Raw genomic sequence first — 13,716 nt, 5'->3', positions numbered from 1 at the left:
TTTTTTTTTTTTTTTTTTTTTAAATATCACCTATGAGTACCTTTTTGTTTTAATTATTTTGTAATCAGTTCTTCCACAAAAAAGCTGCGGTGTTTCAAACGGCTACTACGACTGCCATTCACTGCAATACACTAAAGTACTAATTACACTACTGCATCAGGAACGCCATTTCTGTTCCTCGATGAATTCAAGGTTTCTGTAATAAAGAAACTATATCCCTGTTTTCCCCCATGTTGGCTCTGGTTTCTCAAACGTGTATACACATTTCTGACTGACTCGGGATGGGGTCAGTTTCACAATATCTCTTACTCCATTACAGGAAGGTTCCAGAATAGGCTAGAAAGAACAGAACTGATGGTGGGGTGGTTTGCGGAAGTGGATGGGGGAGCAGAATGCCTGTGACTCTCAATGCCGGTCTGTTTCCAGTCATTTCTACGGCGAGTCGGCGAGAAATTCAGAAGCAAAAAAACCAGCGTTCTGGAAAAGGGTAGTAAGAGACAGTGCACATAATTAGTATACTTGAAGCAAGAGCAAAAAGAGACATAAGTCAGACATCCTCGTAGAGCTTTATATTATTTATTTGTTCGTTTAGATTGTTCTTTTGTTGGCTTTCCGTTGTGATAGAGGCCCTTTTTCTGTCATGGCCAAGTGGGGAAAAGGAGACCCTCGCTGGATCGTGGAGGAGAGAGCCGATGCAACCAACGTCAATAACTGGCACTGGTAAGACAATACAGCAAACCACATATTTATAATATTATATACGGTAGTATGTATGGCGGTATTTTTATTTTTTTACCATAATATATAGCTCGAACATGGCGTTGTTATACACATGGCTTGACTGAGGTAGTGTTAGTGAGAAGAACGTGGCTTGAGTGGGGGAGATGAAAACGTTTATAAAAATAGCTCCCTGTTCTCCCAGGCATGGGGGGGGGGGGGGGGGGGGGGGGGGATAACTAGGAATTATATAGACTGCGTTATATACCAACTCAATTAAGTGTATTTTTTTTTATTTTAGATGAAGAATAATTCTCTAACATAACACAGAATAATAATAACCACTGCGGAGCTGTGTTATCCCCGTAACACACTGTAAACAATATCAGTAAATTGAGGCAGATTCGTGTTAGTTGGGGACAATGAGTAGCCAGCACCTTTTAGTTTTATCTCAACACAATTTATCAATGGTTGGATTTGTCCTGCATTAGCGATTTCAGAGATGAAAATAAAATGTTTGTTTGTGAAGTAATTGATTCATGTTCAGGCACTCGTGTTTTTGAAAACAGGACACATTTGAAAACACAGTAAACATATTGTATAACTAAGAATTTGAATAGCTTGTACAGTGGCAGCCAGACTAAATTAATCAAAAGGACTGAGATTAAATAACAAATTTGGTTGTCAACTGTTCTTTTTTTAAATACACTTGGTTACAAGCACACTGCGGTATATCTGGAAAAACTTTATACAACCAACTGAGTTATAATTGAAGCAGGTAATCTTTATTTGAAATGCCTTATAAATGCATCGGTTGTTTCTTTTTGTGTATATGTCCTTTTGAGGTCTGATGTCCATTAGTTGACTGCATTTAATCTCAAATACTAAATTGGCATTAACTAATTCATCAACAAATTATCAAGAGAAAATATTCATGTCTTCGGTTGCAGCATTTAGGTATAATGTATGTTTCCTGACCTATGAAGTTAGATTAAAACTAAAATGAAATTTACTGGCATGAAACAATTGGCCAAATTTAAAGATTAGTTACTGACAAGTAACCAACTCCCTTTAAAAGTGCTCACGGCTATCATGCTCTGCCACCCAGCTATGCAGAATTCCTGGAGAGAACTCTGGAGGCAGATGCATTTTATTTTGGTTCCATAAATGGAACAGATCTACAGTATGCCAGTGCATTTTTTTAAATTATTATTATCTATGTTTTAAAGTAAGTAATAATAAAATAACATCACAGGAACATTAGCATACTGTATGTTTAAATAATTCAGACAAGCTTGAAGGTGTTCACTTACTGTATAAAAGCAAGACGAAGGTGGCAGCAGAAGTGTTCTTGGTGTAGTTTCTGTCAACCATCCCATGTTACAGTAACAGGGTTATTTGAGGAGAAATTCCACAGCAGTATGTTTTTCTGGCATGGCTATTTAGTATTAACAAAACAAATGATAAAAGGGAAAAGGCCGTTAATCTTCTGCTTGTATTTTAAACCAAGGTCAAGCTACAGTAGCAGAGATGGGCACTGCAGGATTGTGCTGTTCTTTTAAAGGCAGCCACTCAGCTATGGTTCAAATGTTAAGAATTGTTTTACAATTTTCAGAGAAAGACCCTGTGGGTTTGACCATGAAATAGCAACAAAAATGGGGGGGTGGGTCACTATGCTTAGTTTTGTGCTATGGGGGGGTTGCAAATTACAAGAAAATCAGGAGAGTCAAATATCCAATGTATTTCACTGGGAGAGTCTGTCAATTTTCAAACATCAATAACATTGTCCTCCAGGACTGGTGTTGCTGTTCGCTTCAAATGGAATTTACTTTCTTTTAATCCCATTTCGTGTGCAGGACAGAGAGAGATGCAACAAACTGGTCGTCGGACAAGCTGAAGGAGCTGTTGCTGGCAGTGCGGGTGGAGAATGAAGATGGGAGCTGCGAGGTGACAGAAGTCAGCAAGGTGGAGGGAGAGGCCTCTATCAACAACCGGAAAGGAAAACTAATTTTCTTTTATGAGTGGAACCTTAAAATGACATGGACTGGTAAGTCTATCTGACAGAAACATTGATGTTTTTGAAAGGGCTTGATCTATTTCCAAAGCAACTTGATCAGCTGTACAACAAAAAATAAAAACAATCTGATTAAAACAAGCAGAGATGGAAAGTGTGTCATATAAACTAAGCATAAGCTAGTCTTCAAATAAACATATTCTTACTTTAACAGGTACAGCAAAGTCTGGAGTAAAATACAAAGGGACTGTGGAGATTTCCAACTTGTCAGATGAAAATGACATGGATGACTTGGATGTAAGTGTTTATAAAATGGTTAATTGAGCCCCTAGAGATAAATACACTCCTATTGGTTATTCAGTAATATGTCTTTTAAAAAATGTTCACTGTTTGATCTGCAATCATTAAATGGTGTAAGTTTAGTTCTTTTTAATTTACTTCTTGTTCAGTCTGGTCCAAACTAGTGCCACCAATAATAGTTAGCTTGCTATAAATATTCTCATTATACACACTCATATTTATTACAATAAAAAGCATGGATCACCTACAGCAGTTGGTGTGAGAATTTCTGTAGGTCTACTGTGCAGGAGTACCTCCCAGTATCTACCTAACTTAAGAAACCTGATAACAGCAAAATAACAATTTAGTTTTAAGTCTGATTTAAGAGTCCCTCATAGGGATGATGCTGGTTTTCTGTTTTGATTGTCTCGCTTTTTTTCTTTTCCTTAAATAAAGATAGCTGTGTCTCTTGGCAAAGACGAACCTGAAACAGATCTCACAGCACTGATGAAGAAAGAAGGTGCAAAAAAAATTAGAGAAACACTGGGAATGTACATGGATGCGCTAAGAACAGGTGTGTCAGCAGCAGGCCCTACTGCAGACTCAATACGAGCACAATAGCAAGATAACATTCGCAAAGATTTCGTTTCGTTGAAGCATTTTTTTTTTGGCCCACAGCAATAGGTTTTGGTTGTTTTTTGCTTTCATTTTTTTTTGCTTTTCTGTTAAGTCAATTTGTAAAATGTATTTTTCATTCCAATTTCAAAAAAAGCTATCTAACAATAATCCCATGGAAGCATTTTTCATATTTTAAAACAAAATATGTTTGCATCTGTCAGTCGGCTTTTCCAATCATGTTTCTGTGTTGTAATGTAGAAAAATGACCTGTTTTATTCATTTTCAATTCCAGAGTTCACTCAAGGTATGATCTTGCCTACAATTAATGACCTGAGCAAAGATGCAGGAGCACAGGCCGCACCTAAAGTGGATAAATATCAGGTAACCACTGAATTGAGTGTGCGTTTCATTCGCAAAGAATGTGTACATTTAACTGTTTTACTTGACACAAACTCTAATGTTAATGGTGGTGGGCATTTTGGGTGATTTTCGGTGTACTTGGTTCACCTGTAAAGGTGATTTTAAACAAACAGGCAGAACACCTCGTACTGTAATTGAGGAGGGCCCTGGAAAAAGTTATCTACCATTTCATTTTTTTTTTTTTTAACAAGCCTATGCTTGATTCCTTTTACCAACCTAATCCAATCGTTTTATAAACTGAAAATGAATTAAGTTTTTCACTACTACTTTTTTCACTTGAGAATTTTTTTTTTTTTAATCAAGCAAAATTTTATGAATCGGAAATTGTGTTTAAAATAATTGATAGTACAAGTCTGTCAAGTATGTGTTTGTCGGTGCTAGTTCACTGACTTTCTCACTTAATTTCTGTTTGGACAGCCTGCTTCAGGTAATGCAGCTTCCAAGACCAGCGCTGGAGTGAAGATTCCCACCTGCAGGTTCATTTTAAAGGACCATTTCCCAGCCCCCCCTGAGGAGATCTATAGAGTCTTTGTGACGCAGGAGGTAAGCGCTTCATACGCATTTCAATTTAATATTATTTTGGATCTATTTGGAGATAATGTGCATGTTCAGTGAGGGGAGTGGTTGGAATTCCACTGTGATTGTATAAGGCCACTTGCTTCAGCAATTGTTTGAGAATTGAAAGCTTGGCATGACTCAATTGCTGCAGTCTGGCTCTATAACAGCCTTGAACTTAATATAGTTAAAGGTCTCCACACACCAAATGCGATGCGATTTTTAAATTGGCGACAAGGCACTTTTGCAGCGACGTGACCATACACACCAGAAGCAACACAGGCAATACATCAGGTTTGAAAACTGCCTATACAGCATAGGTCTATACAACTGTTCAGAATTGCTATTTGACAAAAAGTATTGCATCCTCTGTCATTTTGGATACTGCTTCACCCTGCTGGACCACATGCATTGAAGCTGTTCTCAGATTGCTCAATGCCCTGGTTGGTGCGTGTCAAATCGCAAAAAATAGGATTCAATCCTGATTAATTCACGTTGCTCCTGCGTCTCCTGTGGTGTAAAAGATACTTATCAAAAGTATAGATTTGATTCATTTTGACGCAGCAGTGCGCAGTTCCTCTTGCAGAATCGCATCTGGTGGGTAGCAGCCTTTGAGGTACACTTGCCAGCTTAAAATATACCATGGTGTTTGTTTTTTTTATAACCATCCTCTGTTTCTAGTGCTGGATGTAAATGAACCAGCTTGGCACAGGGACACATCGAGCATTAGTTTAACCCTTTGCAGTCCATTTATTCAGCGCTTGTCAGGCTCGTTGGGTCCAGTTTATTTTCACACACGCTGTTTATTTTCCCATACCTCTTTATAGACGTGCATAGTGATAAATGCTCTCCTGATCACTCGTTTCATCACCAACCTCCTCAATAATGAGATCCAACTCATTATTTTATTAGTGTAACAACTCAAAAAGCTCTGCAGTTGTCCATTATTTTCTTTGAGCGCTGGATGCAGAAGCAGCTATCTCCTTTGTTTATGTCCATGGTACCTATGTGATGCATGGAGCTATCAGATACGCCCTTTTTTCGGCTTAATTCGGTTCCTTAGTCATTGAAAGGTTTTCTCAGCTTTGTCTGGAGAAAAAACGACTAGAGACTTGTGCTTTATGTCTTTGATTGTCAGACAGGGTCCGACATCCGACTGGAAAGGAAAAATTGTAATGTCAGTCCTGGTCCGACATAGGACTGCAAAGGGTTAATGTATTCCAGGAAACCATAGCTATTTTTGGCTCACTACAAGAATCAAGATAACTGTTCAAGACAAAACAAGTTTTGTTATAAAATTAGAAAGAAACATCTCAATCATTTCTCTTTTGTAACCCCCTCCCCCAGCTGGTACAGGGTTTCACGCACTCTGCTGCGGTTGTGGATGCGGAAAAAGGAGGCAAATTCAAGCTGCTGGAGGGGAACGTCACTGGTGAATTCTTAGAACTGGTGAATGCTGATTTTGTTTAGTTTTTTTATTCTTTTTTTTTTTAGTTTCTTTTTGAATATGAAAGATTACATTAGTTCACGGCAGTGCATGAACACAGAAAATGTAAACAAGTTTGTCTTGGCTAAAGTAATTGTTATTTTTTTCAGGTTCCAGAACAGAAGATTGCTATGAAATGGAGGTTTAAGACTTGGCCTACTGGTAAGTACCGATTTTTCTCATGTCCTGTGTTGTTGATTTAAAAAAAGTTGACTTTATTTTGAATACGTACATTACTGTACATATTAACTGGTGTTTCCTTACTTTTCAGAACATTATGCAAATATAACAATCCATTTTGTTGACCAAAGTGGAGAGACTGAGCTGAAAGTAGACTGTAAAGGAGTTCCAGTGAACGAAGAAGACAGAACAAAAGACGGCTGGAAACGCTACTACTTTGAGGGCATTAAACAGACTTTTGGTTATGGGGCACGGCTATACTGAGGACATTGCATTGTATAACAGGGTTTAATGTTGATTTTATGTACAAGCTTCAGTCTTCTGTCCATTTCTATGTTTGTACATTCATTTAGTACAGTCATTAGTGGGGAACTGAGGCCACTGTGAGTGCACTGTGCCTTTTGGAAAGGATTCTAAAACAGCTTGTGGATACAAAGAAATATAAAATACAGAAAGTGTGAAAACCAGAACCGCTTGCATCATACCTGTTATTTAAAACAAACAACTCTACTTGCTCTCTGTACTGTAGTTTGTCACATGTTCACATTTAAGATGTCAAAGTACATAAATGTGATTTTTACTTAGCTGGTGTGTGTCATTTTAAAGAATCGGTCTAGTCAAGCTAAACTGGGGCCGATTTTAAAAATAAATGTACATCCTTTTTTTTTTTTTTTTTTTTTAAGCTTATCAGAGAATAAAGATTGAATTGGGGAAAAAAAAAAAAAAAAACTTTGGTACACAATACCAATCGGCTAAGGCTGTAAAGGTTTAAACAGTTGTCTAAAGTAAACATCTTAAACATCATAGTACTTTATTAAATGTTTAACTAAAAATGTCCTTTTTACGAGGACCTTGTATTGATTTCTTTTTTTCAGCTGTTTCATTGTTTATAGTATCTTCATGCATGGTCAAATATAAAAGATGACTATGAATACTAAATCACGTTGACTTTCATTAGTAATGCGTGATTGTTTAAACTATTTTACAGCCTTAAGAGGATAGATCTTGTAATATTACAGTACATAATATTCTCAACTGCAACATAAAATATAACTACAATGGGTCAAATTTATGTAGCCATATAGCTGCTTCAATCAACTGAATTGACCCTTCATTTCAAATATAACATTAATACAAAGTAAATTTCAATAAAGATTCATAAAAGCTTGTCCAGCTTTTCTTACACTGTGATGAATGTGTGTATCTAGATTTTAATAAGAGAAATTGCTAAGTCATGGGCATCTTTAACTAGTAAAGTATGAGACCACAAACCAAAATAATGCTTTTCCAAACACAGCTAGAAAACTAAAATCACAACCATATTGTGCTAAATCAAAGACAAGTTTGGATTGTTATCTTAAAGATGTTTTACAATAATTTAGGTTTGCAGGCTGGAAAGGGCCATGACTGGTAGAAAGTGCTTTTAAATTATCCAGAAAATCAGACCAAAGTCCAAAAATGGCATAAAAAAGTTAAGTAACCAATCTGTGGAATGAAAAGGCACTGTCCCATTTCAAGTATTCACATTTTGTTTGAAATAACGTTTTACTTAACATACTGAGCCACCAGTGAGGTTTTTAAATAATCCAGTTCAAAATCTTTAACATGGAAGGTAATACATTCTTTACCATTATAAGGACAAATATATTAAGTAAAGCAATTTGATCTAATAAGTGCATCACCAAACACTGCAATTAGTTTACTAACCTGTAAACCTATAAATGTAAATGCAAAGTATTAAATCTACAGTATTACTGTTTTAACTTAAATATTCCCGGTGATACAGAACGTATAGGGGTGGATGTGTTTGTGCTAGTTACTTTAGAACCTAATTAAGTAAGGGTCTTTGCACACAGAGGAATGCAGTCAAAAGCATTGTATTTTCTAGAAAACAACACTTACTCAATATTTATTCTGCAATCTTGGGCAGGTAACATTAAGCAATACAGCTTGAAAAAATAATGCATGTCATCTTCACAGGGATTTACATCACGCTATCTTTTACAGTTTAACAGATTCTTCTATATACATTTATACAGATTTACACTTTTAATAGGAGTAGTTTTTTCTGCTTGCTGAGACGAAGTACAGTATATGGTTAAGGCACTTTGATTTCAACTTGCTCTAAAACAAAAAAACAGTACCACATCCATGACCGCGCCACTTTATCTGCGCAGTACTAATGTATTGGTTTATTTCATTGGTAATTACTGAAAAAGCAGTTTACTGCAATGTTCTTTTCAAACACAATTGTGATTTTTTTTGTTTGTTTTTTTATTATTATTATTATTAAGTGCTTGTACTGTTGACCATCAAACCAGCACTATTCATTTCAAGATAAAGTAGTTTCCAAGGTTATTTAAATTTACAGTACCCTTACTATTTCATGTTGTTTGCAATTCTTCTGCATGGTTCAGGGGTCTCGCTACCAGATTGAGCTGGGGGGCTGGCAGAGTTGAATTGTCAGACGATTTGAATGGAATGAGGAATCCTGCCACTTGGATTTCTCCAGACAGGCTTAAACCAGATCAAAGTAAGGTAAAGGCATATTTAGAGAAAAATTATAACTCAATATTGGAACAACATCGCCACTCTGATGCTTGCAGACACCATTACAAATAGTAAGGGAGATGTAAAACAGAAATTAAAGAACATCTGAAGATACTTTTTAAATGTTGCAAAAGTCACAGTGTTATGCGACAGATGAACAAAAACATACCCCTCACAACATAGTAACATCAGTTTTACCTCAAGTGTTTTACATTTAACTAAACTTGTCAGTGCCAGAATAAAATTGTTTATATTATAACATTACTCTTTAATATTCTCTAATCCAATGAATGCTTGCAAACTGATTCTGTACAAAAGTGGGCTCCAAACTGGATTTTATCATTTGCACACCCCTCTACAATCTAGGGAAAGCAAAACTAAACTTAATTTTAACATGTCTCAGCCCACAAATATTCACATTTAGCCAAAAAAGAAAACAAAAATAACTAAATAACACACAACTATTTTTCAAAATAAATAAGGCCTTTAATTCTGTTATCGCTCAGAATAGGCGTAGTCACGTTACACTTTAGGGAAGGCCTATCACAAACTTGAAAACATACAACCAAAGTCATCCAAAAATAAGATTCCTTTTCTATGTTTTATTTTTATTTTTAAATAAATAAATTTAGTGTGTCCAATAATTTTACCCAATTTCTCTCCCCAAGCCCCAAAAACAGTCAGTGGGCGAGCAGATGTCAGTAGGCTGCAAGCTACAAGCCCCTTAACAGAAAAGCCATATTGAGCTGAACGAGCACCTGGCCAGTTGGGTCCACTGTAGCGCGGTGAAGAGAAACAGTACCTGACAATTTTTGCCTCCCTAATCTGTGGAAGCTTATTAATTAATATTTTTTAAATTGCTTACTTTAACATTATTAAGATAAAACTTTTAATATCAAAATAAAGACTGCAAAAACATATATTTATATATATTTTTTTAAAGTTGACAACCCAGTAGCTTTTAGTGTCTGCCGCCTTTGTTGATTATTTTGATAAGATCTTATGGGTACAAGAACTGTTGAAATAGCTGGATCTTGACCTGCAAGATGAAATTCTTTTTGAGGAAAAAGGACTTAGTACTGGGAAAATACAGTACCGTAAAACATGGACTCACTGTAAAATATACAAATGTGTGATTTATTACCATTATAACTATTAAATGTTTGCATTGCTTACCGTCCAGAATGTATGTTCCACCTACTGATGTGAGATGGAGACTCCCCTTTATCCAGGCAGATTACTAGCTCTGGTTCAGAGTCCTGCACAACATCAACAAAACAGTAAACTGGATTTTAAACTGCATACAGGAGAATTTTAAAAAAGTGCTGCGGCCAACAGAGAGACAAACATTGAGGCTTACATCAGAATCTGGCTGAGTTTCCATGGAATCTTGCATTTGGCTACTAACAATCTGTGATTCCCCAGCCTTTTTTGATGGCCCTACTTTCCAAGTTGGACCACGCTTGGCTTTCTGTCCCACATCCTGCCACCTTTTCCTGCATGAGAATCAAAATAAGCTGACATTAGAAGGGGACAAGGCAATACATTGACTCCATAAATCCATCTCTTAGTTTGCCATCTCTTATATTTACATGTGGGGGTGTTGTGACAATAGTCAATGCAGAAAATATGCTAGAGATGCCACTGTTCAAAAACAACATTTTGTGCAATACTTCAGAAAGAAACTCCATGTAAATATCCACCAAACCCAGATAATATGTAGAAGTATGGCAAAGTATTGAGTTTACTTTGAAAAAAAATAAAATAAAAAATAATAATATAAAATCAAACAACTTAAGTCAAGTAGTTTCAGTTTTCAATAGTCTTGACATTTATACAAAGGTGTAAATTTAAATCTTTTCATTAAATAAGAGTGGCATCTGTTAACTGTAGTTAGTCATCCACACACCTGTGACTAGACCAGACTCCCTTGGTTAAGCTCTCTTCCTGGGAGGGCTGGAGAGCTGGCAATTGAGCTGCCAGATCCTTCAGGAAATCAAAGTGCTTCTCTGTGTTTATGCACTGCCTCCTAGAATCACAAAACATACTTCATAAAACTCAACTGTTAATGTCACTAACTTGAGCTTGACAAGCGTTTGTTTTTACACCAAAAAAGTGCAACAAAAACAACACCCTGAAAATATACCCCATCTCCCCTTTATGATATTGATATTCACTTTTGATTTCTAAAAATAATGTACTCTTTTGGGAAGTGCACAACTTCCTTTGTCAAAAACATAAATTACTCCAATTTGATTTGCTCCAAAAATACAGCGCTGGTAGATATCATGGCAACAGGGATTTTAATTTCCTTTTCTCTTTGTTTGTTTAACCAGGTAGATGGTTACTTACATGCATTCAATTAAAAACATGTATACTGTACCACCAATATTAATGGTAGATTAAAAGCTGTTAAACAGATTTCAATGATGTTTTATTTCCATTCCACCCTGGGTCACGTGAGAAGCAGTTACCAATCCTGTTTCACAGCCTGCAAATGGATCCAGGTGGAAATGCATGATCAGAATAAATTACTTACAAGTGTGCCTGGGTCATGGTTCTGGTGTGTTTGGACTGGGTGATTTGACTGGTCTGTGTCAGAAGAGACTTCAGAAAAATCTCCAGAGCTCTAGCTGAACCCAGGGTCAAGGACAAGCAACTAAGAGAGCAGTGGAACTCTCACGCCTTAAAATCTGCTGAGTGAAGCCAGTTGGCCAATGAGTTGACCCAATGGCCTACTGGAGAAAGGGTTCACTGGGTGTCTTGATACTGTGAAAGGAAGTCATACCAAGGCCCAGATCACCACTAATCTTGGACTACTATTTAAAGTATTATTCAAAATTAGTGCTGGTCTTTGGATCAAAACTTAGTAACGGACTATTGTCATTTTTAAGTCAATTAACTTTTTAATGAACAAGAAAACAGTGAATTACTGATTGAGTATCTAAAGCCTTCAACCAAAACATGAATACAATATTTTGGTGACTTACTATGTAACTAAAAGAGGTTTCTTCTCAAGCAAAGGATACATATAATAACAGGTACAGCAGCTGCGACTTTCCCCACTTCTTTATCTTTTTGCATTATTTTCTTGATACGAGACTGTTAGAAAAACAAACAAAAAAAATGTATACATTTACAAAGCAAAAACCTGTAGAAGAAAACATATTTGTCTTCCTAAATTTTTCTCTGGAAACAGCAATACACAAATTGCTGAAGTTCTCCACACCTCAAAACATCTACTTAGTGGTACTGTTAAAATGTCAAAACAGGTGACCACGAGAAAGAGGGTGGTTCGCCGGTTCTGATCGGTTCACGCCTGCGTAAAGATTTGCAAAGCAATTAATGTACGGCAACCTGGATGTGTAACAATATTGGGCTACATGTGTGTACATTGCATTGAAACCGAGCCACCTGTCCAATCCCTGCAAGGTGCGCCTTGCTTTGTTTTATTTTTCACAAGAATTCGTTATTCACTATATGCGCTGCCACAAACCCAACGTCATACTTACGGGAGGAAACCTTGTGTTGTATTTCCTTTTTCTTCCAGGCATTTTGTTGTTTTTGAAGCCTGAGTACGAGTGCATGTTTGGCTATTCTCCAGGTCGCTTGTTTCCAGCTCCATTTGTTTATTTTTCACAGGAAGTTAAGGGGTAGGGTTTAAAAACACTAACAGGATTTCTAAAATACCGCACACCTCTCTATAAAAAGACGTTGTTAAAGCTGACACGTTGTACCTGTAGCGTACACAATTGGTGTTTTTATTTATGTATTTATTTACAAAGCGCTGGGGGAACAAAAACATTAATCTGATATATATCGTCGTTTTATACTTTATTTTAAGTTTGATCGCTTTTTGGTTGCTTAGAAACCGAATCCCACAAGTATTAGTTAATTAACCAATTAACGGAAGAAAAACCAAAGCGCTCGTTCTTGTTTCCTTAATAAATACAGTATAGCACTTTTATTATTATTATTATTATTATTATATATTATTATTATTATTATTATTATTTATCAAAATGTTAAATTACAAAATGCCTAGCTGGCAGCAGAATAATGATGAAATATAATGGAAATTCAATATTTCATGCACGGCAAATTGGGGGATGGTAGCTTTATGGTTTTTTAGGCTGCCGATCTTTTGGTGTCGCACAATGAGCTCAGACCCATTTATTTTATTTATTTTTATTTATGTATTTATTTATTTATTGCCATTTTTAATTGTTTAAATTTATTTATTTAGGTGTTGTGGGTTTCTTTAATTTGAGCTACATGGCTACTCCAGCAATGGGGTTACTAAGTAAAGTATCCTGGGGGGGGGCAACATTTTTTATCCTAACCTAGCCCTCTACCTTCCCCTGAATGAAGAGGAGGTCATGCAAAGTTTGGTTGCACTGGCTCCTGCGAGGTCCGAATGCATAAAGGAACAGACAGACAGACAAACGTTCTTCTTTATATAATAATATATATCATGGATATTGTAATGGTATAAATGAATATAAGTAAGCAGGATAACGAAATAGTTCAATGTAATTAAATAACTAAATATACTATATAGAAGCTGTCTTCAGTTCTTGTCACGATGAAAAAAGACAGACATTTATATAGGGTTACAGCAGTTTATTGTTTGACAGCTACTTCTATATTGGAGATTAAACAAATTACTGATTTTAACAAGGAACACTTATGCCAATATGGGCCATTATGGATTCTGGAGAAATTGCATTTGCAGATAGATACCCCCGACCTCTAAGAAGGAATTTGAACATTATTTATCAGTGGTCAGTCACATTCCCTCTAAAACAATAATAATGAAGACTGGTAATGTAGTATTGTGCACGTGCAATGTGTTACTGACATCAGATAGAAAATCAGTAGCATCTGCCATAAAGTC

The 13,716-nt window shown here is 36.2% G+C and overlaps 2 protein-coding genes across 2 annotated transcripts; one reads left to right on the top strand and one right to left on the bottom strand.

Annotated features, from left to right (window-relative positions):
* The first annotated feature begins 384 nt into the window (after window positions 1-384).
* Window positions 385-6,739, top strand: ahsa1b (AHA1, activator of heat shock protein ATPase homolog 1b). Its single transcript, XM_041275817.1, has 9 exons — window positions 385-720; window positions 2,574-2,764; window positions 2,946-3,028; window positions 3,467-3,584; window positions 3,921-4,009; window positions 4,466-4,591; window positions 5,951-6,052; window positions 6,200-6,251; window positions 6,361-6,739. Exons 1-9 carry the CDS (start codon window positions 641-643, stop codon window positions 6,531-6,533), a joined length of 1,014 nt encoding a protein of 337 aa, XP_041131751.1. The 5' UTR covers window positions 385-640; the 3' UTR covers window positions 6,534-6,739.
* Window positions 6,740-7,525: 786 nt separating this feature from the next.
* On the bottom strand, window positions 7,526-12,407 carry LOC121329863 (dr1-associated corepressor). Its single transcript, XM_041275818.1, has 7 exons — window positions 12,332-12,407; window positions 11,849-11,921; window positions 11,359-11,452; window positions 10,729-10,848; window positions 10,180-10,315; window positions 9,996-10,078; window positions 7,526-9,858 (listed from the first exon to the last, which is right to left on the bottom strand). The coding sequence occupies exons 1-7, from the start codon at window positions 12,404-12,406 to the stop codon at window positions 9,804-9,806; spliced, it is 636 nt and encodes a 211-aa protein (XP_041131752.1). The 5' UTR covers window position 12,407; the 3' UTR covers window positions 7,526-9,803.
* Window positions 12,408-13,716: the final 1,309 nt, after the last annotated feature.

The sequence above is a fragment of the Polyodon spathula genome, chromosome 17 (assembly GCF_017654505.1).
Source record: "Polyodon spathula isolate WHYD16114869_AA chromosome 17, ASM1765450v1, whole genome shotgun sequence".
NCBI lineage: Eukaryota > Metazoa > Chordata > Actinopteri > Acipenseriformes > Polyodontidae > Polyodon > Polyodon spathula.
Note: the sequence above shows the minus strand (reverse complement) of the source record. Positions and strands in the feature narration are given on the sequence as shown.

Coding starts and splice junctions, on each gene's coding strand:
- LOC121329863 (XM_041275818.1), bottom strand. CDS start 12,406: ATGCACTCGTACTCAGGCTTCAAAAACAACAAAATGCCTGGAAGAAAA. Junction 11,922..12,331: donor ACAACACAAGGTTTCCTCCC/GTAAGTATGACG, acceptor TTTTTCTAACAG/TCTCGTATCAAGAAAATAAT. Junction 10,079..10,179: donor AAACTCAGCCAGATTCTGAT/GTAAGCCTCAAT, acceptor GATGTTGTGCAG/GACTCTGAACCAGAGCTAGT.
- ahsa1b (XM_041275817.1), top strand. CDS start 641: ATGGCCAAGTGGGGAAAAGGAGACCCTCGCTGGATCGTGGAGGAGAGA. Junction 721..2,573: donor AACGTCAATAACTGGCACTG/GTAAGACAATAC, acceptor TTTCGTGTGCAG/GACAGAGAGAGATGCAACAA. Junction 4,010..4,465: donor CTAAAGTGGATAAATATCAG/GTAACCACTGAA, acceptor CTGTTTGGACAG/CCTGCTTCAGGTAATGCAGC.